Source organism: Tympanuchus pallidicinctus, unplaced genomic scaffold (genome assembly GCF_026119805.1).
Source record: "Tympanuchus pallidicinctus isolate F22 unplaced genomic scaffold, pur_lepc_1.0 scaffold22, whole genome shotgun sequence".
Taxonomy (NCBI): Eukaryota; Metazoa; Chordata; class Aves; order Galliformes; family Phasianidae; genus Tympanuchus; species Tympanuchus pallidicinctus.
The window spans coordinates 21,469,676-21,484,067 of NW_026294739.1; the positions used below are offsets into that span (position 1 = coordinate 21,469,676).

General features: G+C 37.9%; 1 protein-coding gene across 6 annotated transcripts in view; it reads left to right on the top strand.

Moving 5' to 3' along the window:
* The window catches only part of IFT80 (intraflagellar transport 80), a 43,402-nt gene that overhangs the window by 12,113 nt on the left and 16,897 nt on the right, over positions 1 to 14,392 (top strand). For all 6 annotated transcript variants that reach the window (XR_008207679.1, XR_008207680.1, XM_052686594.1 and 3 more), the window contains 4 exons: positions 552 to 620; positions 5,966 to 6,075; positions 6,630 to 6,719; positions 7,704 to 7,841. Coding sequence is in view for 4 of the 6 variants with exons in the window: in XM_052686594.1 (XP_052542554.1) it covers positions 552 to 620; positions 5,966 to 6,075; positions 6,630 to 6,719; positions 7,704 to 7,841 (407 nt within the window). In the remaining 2 variants the exon portion in view is untranslated. The remainder of the gene's footprint in view (positions 1 to 551; positions 621 to 5,965; positions 6,076 to 6,629; positions 6,720 to 7,703; positions 7,842 to 14,392) is intronic.

Here is a 14,392-nt window from a genome sequence, read left to right on the forward strand (position 1 = left end):
GTGGTATGGCAGTAGTGGTTGAACCTTTCTGCCAGTGTCCCATTGCACTTTGTTGCCGTGTGACAAAACAAGGAGGTCACCTCTGCTGATGCAGGTTTTGACAAGCATGGTATGCAGATTTGTTCATTCTTGGTGTAAATAGCAAATGGTGATGACTATATTGAAAAATACTGTTTTGCTGCTGAGAATCACTCAATCTATCCAGCAGAGTTACTGTGCTCGTTATACCATGGGAATGAATAGGAAGCAATACTCTTGGAGCAACCCGTGTGTGTGTGTGTCCCAAGGCAATTCCTCTTAACTCAGTGCAACCCAAGCCAAAAGGTTGGACAGCCATGCCATACGGATTTTCAGGACAGAGAGATTTATTGATAACAGTGGTAAAAAGCTTAAATATTGTTTCTTTAAAGTACTATCTATTGCCATGTTAGGAAGCCAGCATAAATGACATTTACCTTGTAAATGACACAATCTTATTTTAACTCATACAATAACTGCAACCGTTGTGATTGTTAGACTTCTAAGTTCTGTTTTCTGTGATAACTTTACAGTTGGTGAAGATGGCCAAGTGAAAATCTGGTCCAAAAGTGGAATGCTGAGATCCACTTTAGCTCAGCAAGGTAAGTTCATTTTCTTAAAGTTCAATTACAGCTTTGAATTTGGATTATATAAGATAAATGTAAGTAACAGACCCTAAACCTGCTAGTAATGGTTTGATTAGGGACTGTTAGGCTTAGATAAACTTCACTGAAGTTAAAGATAAGACTCAAATACAGTGGGAAGTACATCTTTGACTTTATATTGGGAATATTGACTTACATGAGGCTTATTACAGAATCACAGGGTTGGAAGGGACCTCAAGGATCATGAATCTCCAACCCCCTGCCACATGCAGCAGCACCAACCTCCACGTTTCATAGCAGCCCAGGCTGCCCAGGGCCTCATCCAACTGGCCTTGAACACCTCCAGGGATGGACGGGGCATCACAGCCTCTCTGGGCAGCCTGTATTGTCCTAACTTTTCTCATCAAACTGTTCAAAAGCACACCTAACAGGCTTCTTTGTAAAGAGTGGTGTTTGACTGATAGACAATTTATCATTAGATAGTCAAATCAGTAGAATAGAATTAGATGTGTCGTAGTGCTTGTTGTATTCCCATGGACTGTTTGTCATTGTGGTATGTCATATACAATAGAAATGTCATTATATTCCATGTGTCATGTAAGTTGGAAACGTATCTCACTCATCTAATAGACACTGTTGTCATTATTGATCTAAATGGCCTTACAATTATTCAACAGCAGAGACACTATGTTTAAATGCAGTACTTTGAGACTCTCTATATCACATTTCCTTTTGCTTGCTTACAAAGGCATTCTTAGTAAATATTTACAAAGCACAAGATTTTCTGCAACAAAGAAGAGCATATATTGCCCCTTTTATCTTTTTTTGAATTCTATATGCTCTATGAATTTTTTGTCAGGTGATCTTTTTTCAAGATAAGGCACAATCTTCTTACACAGAGGTTTCTCTTTTGTTTTGGCTTGCCCTGGATCAACTGCCATAACGTAAGGGAATTGGCAAAAATATGTATTTCATTTTTATTACTGAATTATGATTGGCAGTTGTGATATGAGTATGAAATACTTTCTGATATAGATTCCAGTTCTCCTGTTTTAGGTTTTGTAACATTTGCTGTTCAGCTGAAATGGTTTATACTCAGTCCCTCCCTCCACATAATTCTTTTTGGGTGACAAACATAAAGGACGAGCTCTGTCACTTTTTTAACAAGATGGTTGTTCCCAAGGAATAAAAGAAAAAATGCCAAATGTAAAATATTAGTGCAACATTTTTAGCCATCAGTTTCAGCTCTATGCTGAGGATTCTGGAAAGGAATGAAATCCAGTTTTTAATATTAAGCCACGGACTTTGCAGATGAAACTATGAACTGAGAAAGAGATTGTTTAGAGCATTGCAAGAGTGCTTGAAAGATGGTGAGTTCCTCTGCCCAACTGAATGCAGTAACTCATGTAATACATGCAGGCAGTCCTACTGAGCTGAAATCCCTCTGCTGAAATTCTTTGTTGAACTGGGGCCCTGGAGGCCTAACCTTGATCTTGGCTCTGCAACCACAGTTTTATGCACACTGGAGCATTTCAGTTGTTTTTATAGAAATCAATTTAAGATCACCTGATTGTGAAGTATGGTGGTGTAAGCTGCGAATGTGTGCTCATGCAAACAATGTTTGGTATTTATTTAAAAAAAAAAAAAAAAGGCAATTTAAAGTTACAATTTTGAACATTTTTGTACTATTTCAGTGAAGATACTGAGCTAGATTTTGTTTTTCAGCCTTCATGCATTGAGATCATGTGACCTTTTGACATTTTTTAAGAAACCACATGCACCTGGGGTTGGGTTAAATGTCAGACCCTTATCTCTTTCTAAAACAAATTATCTAAATTCTTTCAACCTGTTGAAGGCATTTTAACCACAGGAGTGAATGTAAAGTCTATTTCAATTCTGTTGAGGAGGTTCATATTCAGATGTGATGTGTTTTCATGTTTACCATGTACAAAGACAAGGTAACCAAACTGTAAGTTTTGAGGGGAAAAAACAACTTGCAGCACACACTTCTTTATTTCTCACTTGATATGTTTCAGGTTTGTTGTGCTTTATGAAGCTTACAATGTAGGAGACATTCCAGTTGGCAGTAAGCAAGTTGAGTTTCCATTAATTGGTTAGAGTTTCTGGATGGCGAGTTGGTTCTGCATGAAATAATTATCTTCTGCATGAAATAATTATCTTCTATATTTGTGTTTTAAGATAAGAAGCTGCGAGCTCCAAAGCCCTTTAAACCTGATAGGATCAGATTCCCAGAGACCGTTCGGTAAGCTGCTGGCATACCTGGGATCAGGATAGGATTCTGCAGAAAAATTAAAGTTTTTTAGGAGAGATATATCACATTGGAGCTAATTTTTCACTTCTGTATCAATAATCTTGAGAAATGGAAGGATTACCGTTGCTAGCATTCTACTCATTCCACTCTTTGTATTAGAAATAAATTTTCAGGCTCTTATCTTTGCTTGATGGCCTACATGCCTGCTCTATCTTTGGATTTTTATTCACTAGAAAAACACGAACATATATTTTTCCCTTTTTAGCTTTTTCAGTACTTATATGGAGCTCTGTGGCCACATGTCCTGTGTCGTGCCAACACATGGAATAAAGTTCGTGTGACCCTGTGGCCTCTTCTGCCATTGGCCATAATGTATGGCTGTTATGGCTGCATCATTCTTGAAGTCTGGCTTTACTTTTCCAACCTTAAGTTTCTTCCTTTGCCTTTTTGCTTACTGGAAGCAAACTCACAACAGTTGCAGTGCAGGCAGTCTAATTACAAAGTGTTTGTTGGGAAGCAGAACTTATTTGTAAGGAACAAATTCAAAATGCAGAATGGAACTCCTATTATTGTGCTGCCACAGAGAGAGACAAAATGATATGGATTCATCTTTCTACTGCAGTGCAAGAAAAAAGTCTCAGGAGACTTGCACCAACCAAAGTGGCTGTGGTTGCTCTGTCACTCAACCTGAGCACTTTCTTGGCTATACATGGATGTTGGGGTGATTCACTGGGAATGAACATCTGCCAGTGGAGCACAGGGATGTGGAGAAGCGTGCTTAATGCTGTATCCCTTCTCCCGCTCTTCCCTCTGCCCACCTCCTCTGCTTTTATCACAGCTCTTGTCACACGGTATTTTTCCTCGAGCTGTTTATCACCAGTGCAACTCGTTGTAGATTCTGTCCTGAGGAATGTTTCTTTCCCCAGCGATGCAATGAGTTGGCAGTCTTTTCCCAACCAAGTTCTTGTTAAGTGCAGAAGGAAATGAGTTAACTTAGCTCCTGCTGTTAAGCCCTGGCAATTGTGGTTAAGTAGTCAGCCATCATAAAAAAGGGAAACATTTGGTTTAAATCTAAAAGCCTTCTGATTGTTAAATCAGCGTTAGAGCAGGACAAAAATTAGTTTATTTAGAATTTCTGTACTGCTGGCGACAGAATTTATGTCATTTTCAACATAGATTGCTGCCAGTAGGAGAACAGCTAGTGCCAGATCTGCTTAATCTGTGTTGTATGCTTCTGTGAGTTGCCTCTTGTTGTGGGTGACTCAAAAAATTGCATCATCCTGTATCTCTAAATAACGTAGAATAAATGCCTTTATAAGTGAAAACATACAAATTACAAAAACAATCAGCAGCAATGACAGCATTTCTCAGTTTAAAGTTCAAATATGTGGAAGCTCAGGTTAAACTCAGTGATGTGTGAGTCACTTTTTTGAAATGGAGCTTAGTGTGCCAGAAGTGTATTTCAGAATTTTACCTTGACAGAAGATTTGTTGAGCCTTGGGGGTTTTTTTATTATCATTCTTGGTAGCTGTACAAACCATGGTTAATTTGCTCAAAATTCATTAAGTTGATAACTAGTTATCAGCTAAAATATGCACGGATCCTTAAGAAGTGCAGATCTCAGAGAATTTAAGAGAATTGCCTTCTGTTTTCCTCCTCTAAAATTATGGAGTCGTCAAACACAACTGTTTAGATTTGTAACTGTTTGCTCATCCTGTGGTTTCTGATAGCTGAGGTGGGCCTTCTGGGTGCAGTTCTGGTTGGGGCTGTTTAAGTGCTCCTGGTGCCCTTCAGGGATAGCTGGGCTGTTGTGCCCAACTCCAAACTCTTCCCACGTGGGGATGGAGCTCCTTCAGGTCCCGTATCGTCGAATCACAGAACCATTCAGGTCAGAATAGACCTCTGAGATCCCCAGCCCACCCCCCACACCCTCAGTGCCACATCCCCACAGCTCTGAACACCCCAGGGATGCTGACCCCAGCACTCCCTGGGCAGCTGTGCCACTGCATCATTGCTCTTTTGGAGAAGAAATGTTTCCTAATATCCAACCTGACCCCTCTTAGCACAACTCAAGTCTATAAGCTCCCCCTCTGCATGTCTCATTGCTGTCTGTAGGTGCTTGTGCTTAGACAATTCAGTTGTGTCATCAAAGGCCTCATTTCTGCACTGAGAACATTATGTCTATAGGTGAAAACCAATTCAGAAGATATGGAAGCAAGCTTTACAAAAAGCAGAAAGGAGTGATCTGCCTGGAACTTACTGCACAGCCCCTCTTGCAGTTTCATATACGCTGCTTCTGTGTCCTCTGATGCTGAGACAGTGCTGTAACTTGCTGCCTATTGCTACAGGGCTTTTGTGTGATAGGAACAAATGTTTGCACATGATCTCTACTTAATTTTTTTTTCATGTTTGCAAGGAATGAAGTAGTGTAATACTTTGGTTCTTCTTCCTGAGGGGAGGCTAATCCTATCAAGTACTATAGAAGATGTTTGCATTTTTATTCCTGGATTCTTCTTCCGTGCAATTTTTCACTTTTTTTTTTTCTTCTTCTTTTTTTTTTTTTTCAGAAAAGATCATTTAAAAACTGCAACACAACTTGTTTGTAAAGCAGTACAGTCAGCTTTATTCCAGATGCATCATTCTGGAGTTTTTGATCTACAAAAAGTTGTTTTGTTTTTTTCGTTTTACTGGGAAAAATCTGTTAGTTCTGCAGGCCACTCTTTCTAGTTTTATGAAATAGTTTATGAAACACAGCCCAAGGATGAGAAGAACAATCTCATCTTGTTTTGCTCAGCTGTATCTTGGAAGAAATCAATCAGGTTTGTTTTGTGTTTTAGAGGGAAACAAAATCAACTGAGGGTATAAATGTGAGGGTCAGTGAGGCTGCAGAAGCAAACAGTTTTGATTTGACCAAAAAGCAATCTTACAACTAAAGAAATCCATAGGTTGGCTTTCTCCTGCTTCTGAATCTTTGATGTGTGTTTGAAGGGAGCAGCTTGAAGTGACTGCGGCAGTTTGTGCATAATTTGATCAGTGAAGACATCAGAAATGTTCTCTTTGTTTCTTACAGGAACACCGGTGTATTCAGTGGCCTGGGGACCTGATTCTGAAAAGATTCTCTATACTTCAGGAAAGCAGCTCATTATTAAACCTCTCCAACCAAACGTTAAAGTTTTGCAGGTACTGTTAATGCATTCAGGTCTCACTTCCCACATGAAAGCTTTCTTCAGGTATCTGTAGTTTTCCCAAATGTTCAAAGTTTGTACTGCAGTTTTCCAGGCACTGGGCATGCTGCTATTTTTTGTTTTAATTTTTTTTTTCCCACTTCTTATTTCAATTAAAGCTTCAGGTTTTTTTGAGAATAAGGAGGTTCTCAAAGAGTTTTGTTTACAGAAAGGAACAATTTATTCTGTGCATATTCTTCTGGCGGCTGATCAAGGATTTCCCTTTTTGCAAGCAGAGAGGAAGCACGAAGATACAGAAACCTTTCCCTTTTCATTTGTTACTAAAAACCACAGAAAGATACAGTCTTTTATGCAGATTGTGATGCTTTCGTGTTCCAGGCTGTCTTTAATTTACTCTTCTGCAGAGTAGAATAAGTCAGTGCATGTACACTGATGGAAAACCTGATCTGCTTTGGGGTGTGAGAATGCTACTAAATGCTGAACAATGAATATTAAAAGTAGTTCTCAGACTTGCTACATTTATGTTTAACCTATTGTTTTCCATTTCAGTGGAAGGCCCACGATGGCCTTATTTTAAAAACTGACTGGAACTCAGTGAATGAACTTATCCTTTCTGCAGGTGAAGACTGTAAATATAAGGTATGTACTGGCTGACTTTGTAGGGGAAGCTAAATGACCAAAAAAAGCTATTTGTAGACATTCTGGTGTTTTCTAATTTTATTAAGACTTTGAAGCTTAAAACAAAATGTCAAGACTTTCAGTTTTCAAGAAAAACTTGTTAACCGAATTTATATTACATTGCTTCATCCAGTGGCATAAAATTAGAAAAACGTCAGAATAAAAACTATTAAAATGCAATTGATAATAGGTAGAAATATAGGAATGAATGATTGAATAATATAAGCTGTGCCATATACTGGAAAAAGTAATGACACTTAAAATTAGAGGAGATAGAGCCACTGTTTTCTGTTACAGAAGCATTAATGAATGCCTTAGGAAATTGTGTAGTTAGAGCATTTTATATCCAAAATGGAAAGCACGTATTGTGTTTCTTCCCTTAAGTAGGAACTTTCTATTGTGTGACACATTGGTTCTGTCATTCTCTGCATGTCGAATGGCTGTGGGAAAAACACATACAAGTATTAAATGAAAAAAAGACCATATCCATCAAAGTATTGAAGTCAAATGGCTTTGCTCTGTTCGTTGGCTTCCTGGTCTCCTTTTAGTTACAATCAGTGAGAAAATCTCTTGGCTTACATGTTTGAAGAGGTGCCTTGCATTTTTGGGAAACAAGTACAAATAAAATAAATCTCGTGGTCATGTTTTCAGCTTACAGTGAAGTGCAGGGAGCACTCATTATTTCAAAATGTTTCATACACAGTAATGTAATATTTGTCATAGCAGTGAAGTAGTGTCTACTGCATTATACTAACCAATATGGATTGGGAACAGCCTTTCATGGAAAGTAAACTGTAACGTGTGATTTTTTTTTTCCAGTTGCACAAAATGCACTCAAGTAACTCGCAGAGTGTATTTTTGTAACTGCTGTAATTGTGAAGGCAAGTGATAGCTCTATAGGTGCGCCCAAAATATGGTTTTATAGATAGAATTATTTTTTTAAAGGTTTGGGACAGTTATGGGCATCTACTGTACAGCTCACAGCCCCATGAGTATCCAATAACGTCTGTTGCCTGGTCTGGGGATGGAGAATTATTTGCTGTGGGATCTTTCCATACTTTACGTCTATGCGATAAAACTGGGGTAAGTAACAACTCTGAGAAACAGCAGATGTGGAACTCTGCAAGTTGTTTGATAATACAGTAAATATTCCTGAGGATATACGTGTACAGGCAAGTATTTTTATTAGCAGAAACCAGTTTTGACTTCCAACACCTTTCTGCTGGCTGTATCTCTTCTTGATCTGCCCAGATGTGCTTCTGAATGTGTTCTGGGTAGGTAAAATTTCTTCAGATAATACTGTCTTTCAGGACATTTCATTTTTCTGTGCTTTTTATTTTTATAGCTTTTGTGGCTTTTTTCTTTAAAAAATACAAAAAACACAGTAAGCATTTACAAGCATAAAAAGCAGCTATTAACCATAACAAGCAAGGGCTGTGTGACTATAACCTGCCTTAAAAAAGCAGATAGAAGAACAATGGGGAAAATAATACAGGAAGAAAAATTTCTCTGCATTTTTTTTTTCTTGAAAGAATAATAAAATTTCATAGGCACATCTTACAAAGAAATCACAAAATGCAGTGGTTGGACATTAGAAGCTATAAGGCAAAAGCAAGATTAAAAGAGGAGCTAAGGGAATGCTGCTGAAAGATGGACAGACAGTTATTCTAACTAAAGACATACTTCTGTCTTCTCATCTGAACTTCTCTATTACTTCCTAACTCTAAAATAGCTCTGATAGAAAAAAGGCAGCTACTGGAAATGCCTCTGCTTCTCTCTCTTAAAAAATAATAATTTTTTTTTCTCCCAACTCGCAGCTTTACTTTTACTATGTTTGCTATTGCTGACCAAATATTTTATTTTTTTTTTTTAACTTTTTCTCCAATTAAAATCAATGCGGTTTCATCTGCCTTCACTGGTATTCTAAGTAAGTTAGCCCAGAGCACAGATTGACCTGATTGTCTCTGTGGATTTCCTGTGGTTCTGCAGCTTTTTGTTCAGACTCGGATTGCATCAAACCTTGCTGGTTTGGGACTTTCATTGACCCATTCTCTACCTCTTTTGCTGTTGCATTTGTTGCTCTTTGCTCAGCTTGGGAAAACAGTGTTTGTTGTGATCATTTGGGGTGTCTTCAGTACGTTGGGTTTTTCCTTACCACAAACAGGGATGACACATCTCAGGTAGCTTTAGACTCTTGAAGAGAGCAGTTGTGCAGGTTAAGGTCTGACTCTTCATCATTCACTTTCTGTACTGAATCTGGATTCGGCAGCATTCCTTGATGTAGGCTGTGATCATTTTGTGCACACCCAACTTTAATTGCTCTTCTTCTCTGTTTAATATTCTGTGTAACTGCATTTCAAAAGCAATTGAAAGAATAACCTTCTCTGTGGCCTTCCCATCTCCCTGTGTGTGTGTGTGTGTATGTATGCTGTTGTAGGAGTGTTTTATATATGTATAGTGTATTTTGCTTGATGCAGCTGAGCAAGGTATATTTATACTAGTGTAATTACATTTGTGTGGGACTACACTGTAACACAGCGCTTTAAACAGGCAGACTAGCTGTTACTATTGATATTCTTCCTAGAACAGCACTTGAAACCATGAGCTCCTCTTCCACAACAGCTTTCTGCCTCCCTTCTGAGTACTGGGATTACTGAGCTACATCAGCAAGTGGTAAACTGAAATAAATATGCTCTTGTGGGGGTGATGCCAACAATTTAAATTGCATTTTGCACTCAATACAGATTTAAGTTTAAATGTGGCAAAGACTGATGTAGTGGAAAAGGAAGAAAAATGCTGGAGTTTTTTCTGCTGTCATGTGTGCTGTTTTGTAGCAAACAGCTTTTGTTTCTGATCCCCAGGGCATTACTGTTTCTCTTGCTAGTCATTATGTAATCTAATTTATTATAAGTGCAGTTGAGACTCCCGCTAACTGAAAACTAGTAATTTGTAATCAGTATTTAATATTGAATAACCTTGTGGAATTTATTTAAAATTTTAATGCAAATGGGTTTATTTTTTCATAAAGTTAAGGGTTCTTTTACCTGCTTTACTACTCAACTCTTAAAGAAGCAAAGACATGTACAGTAGCTAGTGCCAGATGCTTTTCTGTGTTCAGCTGCTAGCCACGATCATTTGTTATCTTCAAAAGTCATGATTTTTAATGAAAATTTTTTTCCTGACATTAAGTATAAATAGTTACTAAAGAGCTAGCTTTGCTAATATTGAGGGAAATGGAAGAATGATTCACATACCACCAGAGTGATGGAGTTTGAAGAGAACCAGACCTGGCTTTTACTGGTCAACATAGACATTTTTATTATGTCTGATGTAATGGAGCTGTATTGGCAAATTGCTCCTCGGGGAGCCATCAGGCGATATATATATCATTAACTCTTCTCTAGCATATGTGTTCAGTTTGGGGACATAATTAAATTAAATTCTGTTAGCGTATGTTCTTTTTTCCTATTCTTTTCTTTCTTCCTGGATACTTTGTTCTGGCAGCTGTACGTTAAGAAGAGAAAACTAAAAATGGAATAGTAACTCCTAGAACAACTTTATTTCTTTTAAAAATCGTCTTTGCCTCTTGTTAGCATTATTAATCTAAAAGAAATGATTAAGGTCACACCAAACAAAATTTGCTTGGTATTGACTGTTGGAATTTGTTGTCTGCTCTATTGTCTGTCATCATTAATCCTGTAGAGACTGCTGAGATTAATGTTAAAAACACTGAAATGTGATGCTGGATGCGTTGATGGACTTGAATCTTCCTGGTGTTCGTGGCTTTTCAGAGTCTGATCACTTGGATGGAGGGCAGAGCTTAAAAAGTTCCTTTATGTAAGCTATTTCCTGTGGCTCTGCATGCTTCCCTTGCCATTACTGATCAGGTCAAAATATTTACACAGCAAGAGATGCTAAGAATGACAAATTCACAAGCTTCCTCCTCCTCCGTTCTGCTCCCACATCGCGTTGTAGGAAATGGGCTCTACCCATCTACTCCAAAGACAGGTTGTGCTTCCCAAGTGCTTCACGGGCTGTAGAAGGATAATAGATAAAGACACTGGAATAAAATTTAGGAAATACCTATAGAAAATAAAGGAAAAAGTTCTGCAAGTGTGACAGCAACTCCTCACTGCGTTGGGAACAAATGTGAGTATGGTGCTGTGGCTAAAAACACGGAGCTCTGTCTTTTCATCCTTTTCCTAGTAAGACAGACTTAAATATAATGAGAGTCCATGTCCAGGATTGGTCAGATGTTAAATAGTTAGCAGTGTTCCCTTTTCCTTGTGTTGAAAACTGCTGGCAAATTAGAAGAAAAAGCATCTAAGGATTTTAAAACCACAGTGTTGCAGATATTCACAAAGAAGCTCTGCAAATAATTTTTCTCATTAAAGCCATTTAAATTCAGGACATTTTGCAGAATTCATATTATCATATATCCTTCCTATTAACATTAGATATTAGACTAATAGAAAAAAGATGGTGAGATTTTGGAAGTAGCTATTATACCATGCATGTGTTTTCATGCTGCTTAGAACTGAACTGCACTGCAGCACTGGAAATCCCAACAAATCTGTTTTCTATAGAGTTACTATGAGCTTTGATCTCATTACATTTACTTTTAGCCTTGCTTCACAGAGATATGCATTTGGCAGTGTAACAAAATAAGGGCTTTTTCTGCGCTGTCTCTGTTTCATCCACCTTTATTAACAGTCATGATTCTGAATTCTTTGTAGCTCAATAAAAGAAAAAAATATTACAGATAGGTTTCCCATGGAGTTATGTTGCTGACCAATTCTTTCCAAGCTGACATATTTTAATTTATTAGAATTGGCTAATGTGACTTCTGGAAGAAAATGAAAACATGTGGATCATCTATGGAAGTAATCATCTATTTAAAGAATTAAATCAGTGTTTCATTTTCTAAGGTTAAGAATTTATACGGGACAGTTTATCATCCTGTTTTTCTTCTGGGCTCTAACAATTCTATGTTTGCTTGGATTTCAGGAGAACTGTAGGAAAGCAGCTGAATACCTCCCCTGGGGGTGGTGGCTCAGTCAGTTCTTGGTAATTAACATTAATTACCAGAGTTAAGTCTGCAAAATGTTTGCAGGAGCCCTTCTTAGTTGTGTGTTTCAGCAGCACAGGTGCTGTGTGTTCACACGTAGCACGGGATTTCCTTAGCACCTGCTGTGCATGCTGTGTCTGCTTTGTAGAATCTTTTGTGGGTTCCTGTGTGGTGGGACTTGAAGGCCTAATAATGGTGGGGTTTGATATAATAAACCTTATGTTTTATACTCAATATAAAATGTGTGGAGTCATACATAGACAGACACGCACATTTCCCGCGGTCTGGTTCTGTGTATGTATTCATGGTCAGGTATTTCTAATGCACCTAAGTATAGATTTGCTTTGGATAATTGATTGTTGTAATCTTACAAGATTAGGTTTGCCTTCCATTACACTTGTAATGGAGAGAGACCCTGAGTGGAGACCAGCTGGGAGCAGCTAACCATCCACAGTTGGCAATAACAATTAGTATTATTTCTATTAGTAGTAGTAGTAGCATTAATACTACAATTAGTATTATTAGTATTGTTATTAGTATTAATACTACAATTAGTGTTACTGTTAGTCATTTAAAATGTAAGAAATGGTTCTTTTTTTCATTGCATTTCTTCTTGAAGTATCCATTCATTGGTATCAAATTAAGAATAGTGGATAACTATTCTTAATTTGTTGTGCTCAGTCCAGAAATAATAACTGACTCCATCCTTTGTAGCAGGTCCTGAGTAATCAATATTTGTCATTTGAAAGGCTGTCATTGTTCCTGGGACATGGAGTTCTATGGAGCTGCTCATTAAAGCTGTTTGACCCACATTTCAGTTTCTGTTTCTGGAAGTCAGGCAACATGCAATGGCTGCAGTGCTTCATCTCTTCTAGTACATTGTGTAACCACAATAGGGAAGCTTAAATTACTGCTTTTAGATATTTATGCAATATATTTTTTAAAATCCAACCTCTGTGACCTCCCTTTTTGTTCTTGAGGTAGTTTATTGAATTCAGCAATGAATTAATTATGGCACAGGAAAAGTGTGAGTCAAGCAGTTATGGCAAAGTGTAATATTGCAGCATTTTGACAGATGTTGGTACAGTGTTCATACAGTCATATTCACACCCTGATTTTTAGAAGAACTCAGTGTACTGAGGAGATACATAAAGTCTATTTCAGTTTCTAGGTGTTTTTTCTATCTTGTTATTGGAGAGATTAATTATGTTCAGTTATGGCAGCATTTTATGTGCACAATAGATGTGTCAGGCATCCTCAGGGTGTACGAGTCACTGGGGTGGCCTGAGTTATACCAGGAGCTTTCAGAAAGAAATGGAAAATACAACTTCAATTGTTTTATATTTGAAAACATATACTTGTGTTAGGTTACCATCTGGCAATATGTAACTAAGTTTTTTAAATACCTGAAAAAACAAATTGTAGAACCCTGTGTCAGAGTTGCAGTGTATCTGCTCTGCATGAGGAAGCATCACTAAAGACAGATTCTTCTGGCACCCTTATTTGGTGTTCCATTGATGGCTTACTGCCTTGATCTACTGTGAATTGCCTTAGAAAAAAACCTTGTCTGTTTGAGAAGATCCTAATATCCAACTTTGAAACTTTGCTTCTTCGAACTAAGCTCAGCTCGATCACCTGTGGCCAGCTGTGAGATGTCTCAGATGTGAGGCATTCGGAGCACTGTGAGTGTGCTTGCTGTGATCACTTGCCCTACAGCTCTGCACCTTCCTCATTCCCAACGTGAGCATGCCAGACACAAGTCAGTGGAGTGCCCTTGATTGCTATGGAGTGTTACTCACAGAGTTCATCTCACTGAGGCAGAAAAGTGGGTTACACTCTTTTCACTCCTTTCTTTAAAAAAAAAAAAAAAAAAAAAGAAAGAAAAAAAAAGAAAAAAGCAAAACCAACATGCAGTTACATTCTCCAATTGCAGTGAATGGTGTTTCCAAGCCAAAAGGCATGGAAGCTGAAGCCTTGAAATTGAGTGCTTGCAATTGGAAAGTCAGTCAGTGCTGACATTGTCTTTCACTCACTTTCATATGCATGGGCAGTGGAAGAGCCCTAGCTGAGGAGGTCATCTTATATAGTGTGCTGCACATGGTTAGCACAGTGGGGAGCTTGAATTTCATCCCGTCGTGTTTCCCTGCTATTGAAAGTTGGTGTCTGACACCTTTATTTTAATATGATTTTTGTGATATCATTTCATATAAATCACATGAAGGCTTTGCATGGAGGACTTCATATTTCTTTGGTCTGATGTGTACTGCAAAAGAAATCAGAACATGAAACGTGGTAGAAACATTAGGTGAGCGTTTTCTTCCAGCTGTCTCCCCTTTGGTATAATATCATGTATCTGAAAGTCATGAGAATCCAATGGCTACATTTAATTTCAATCACATGTTTTTTCTTAACGATTCGGTTCTTCAGGTTTCAAATGCATCTGAATACTCAGGTAGCTTTTTGAAAGCTAAATCCATTTTAAAATATTCTCTTGAACAGTTCTGAAGAAGTTACAGTTGAGGTTTGCATCTCATTTTTGAACTCTGGTTTAAATCCCAAAGGTCCA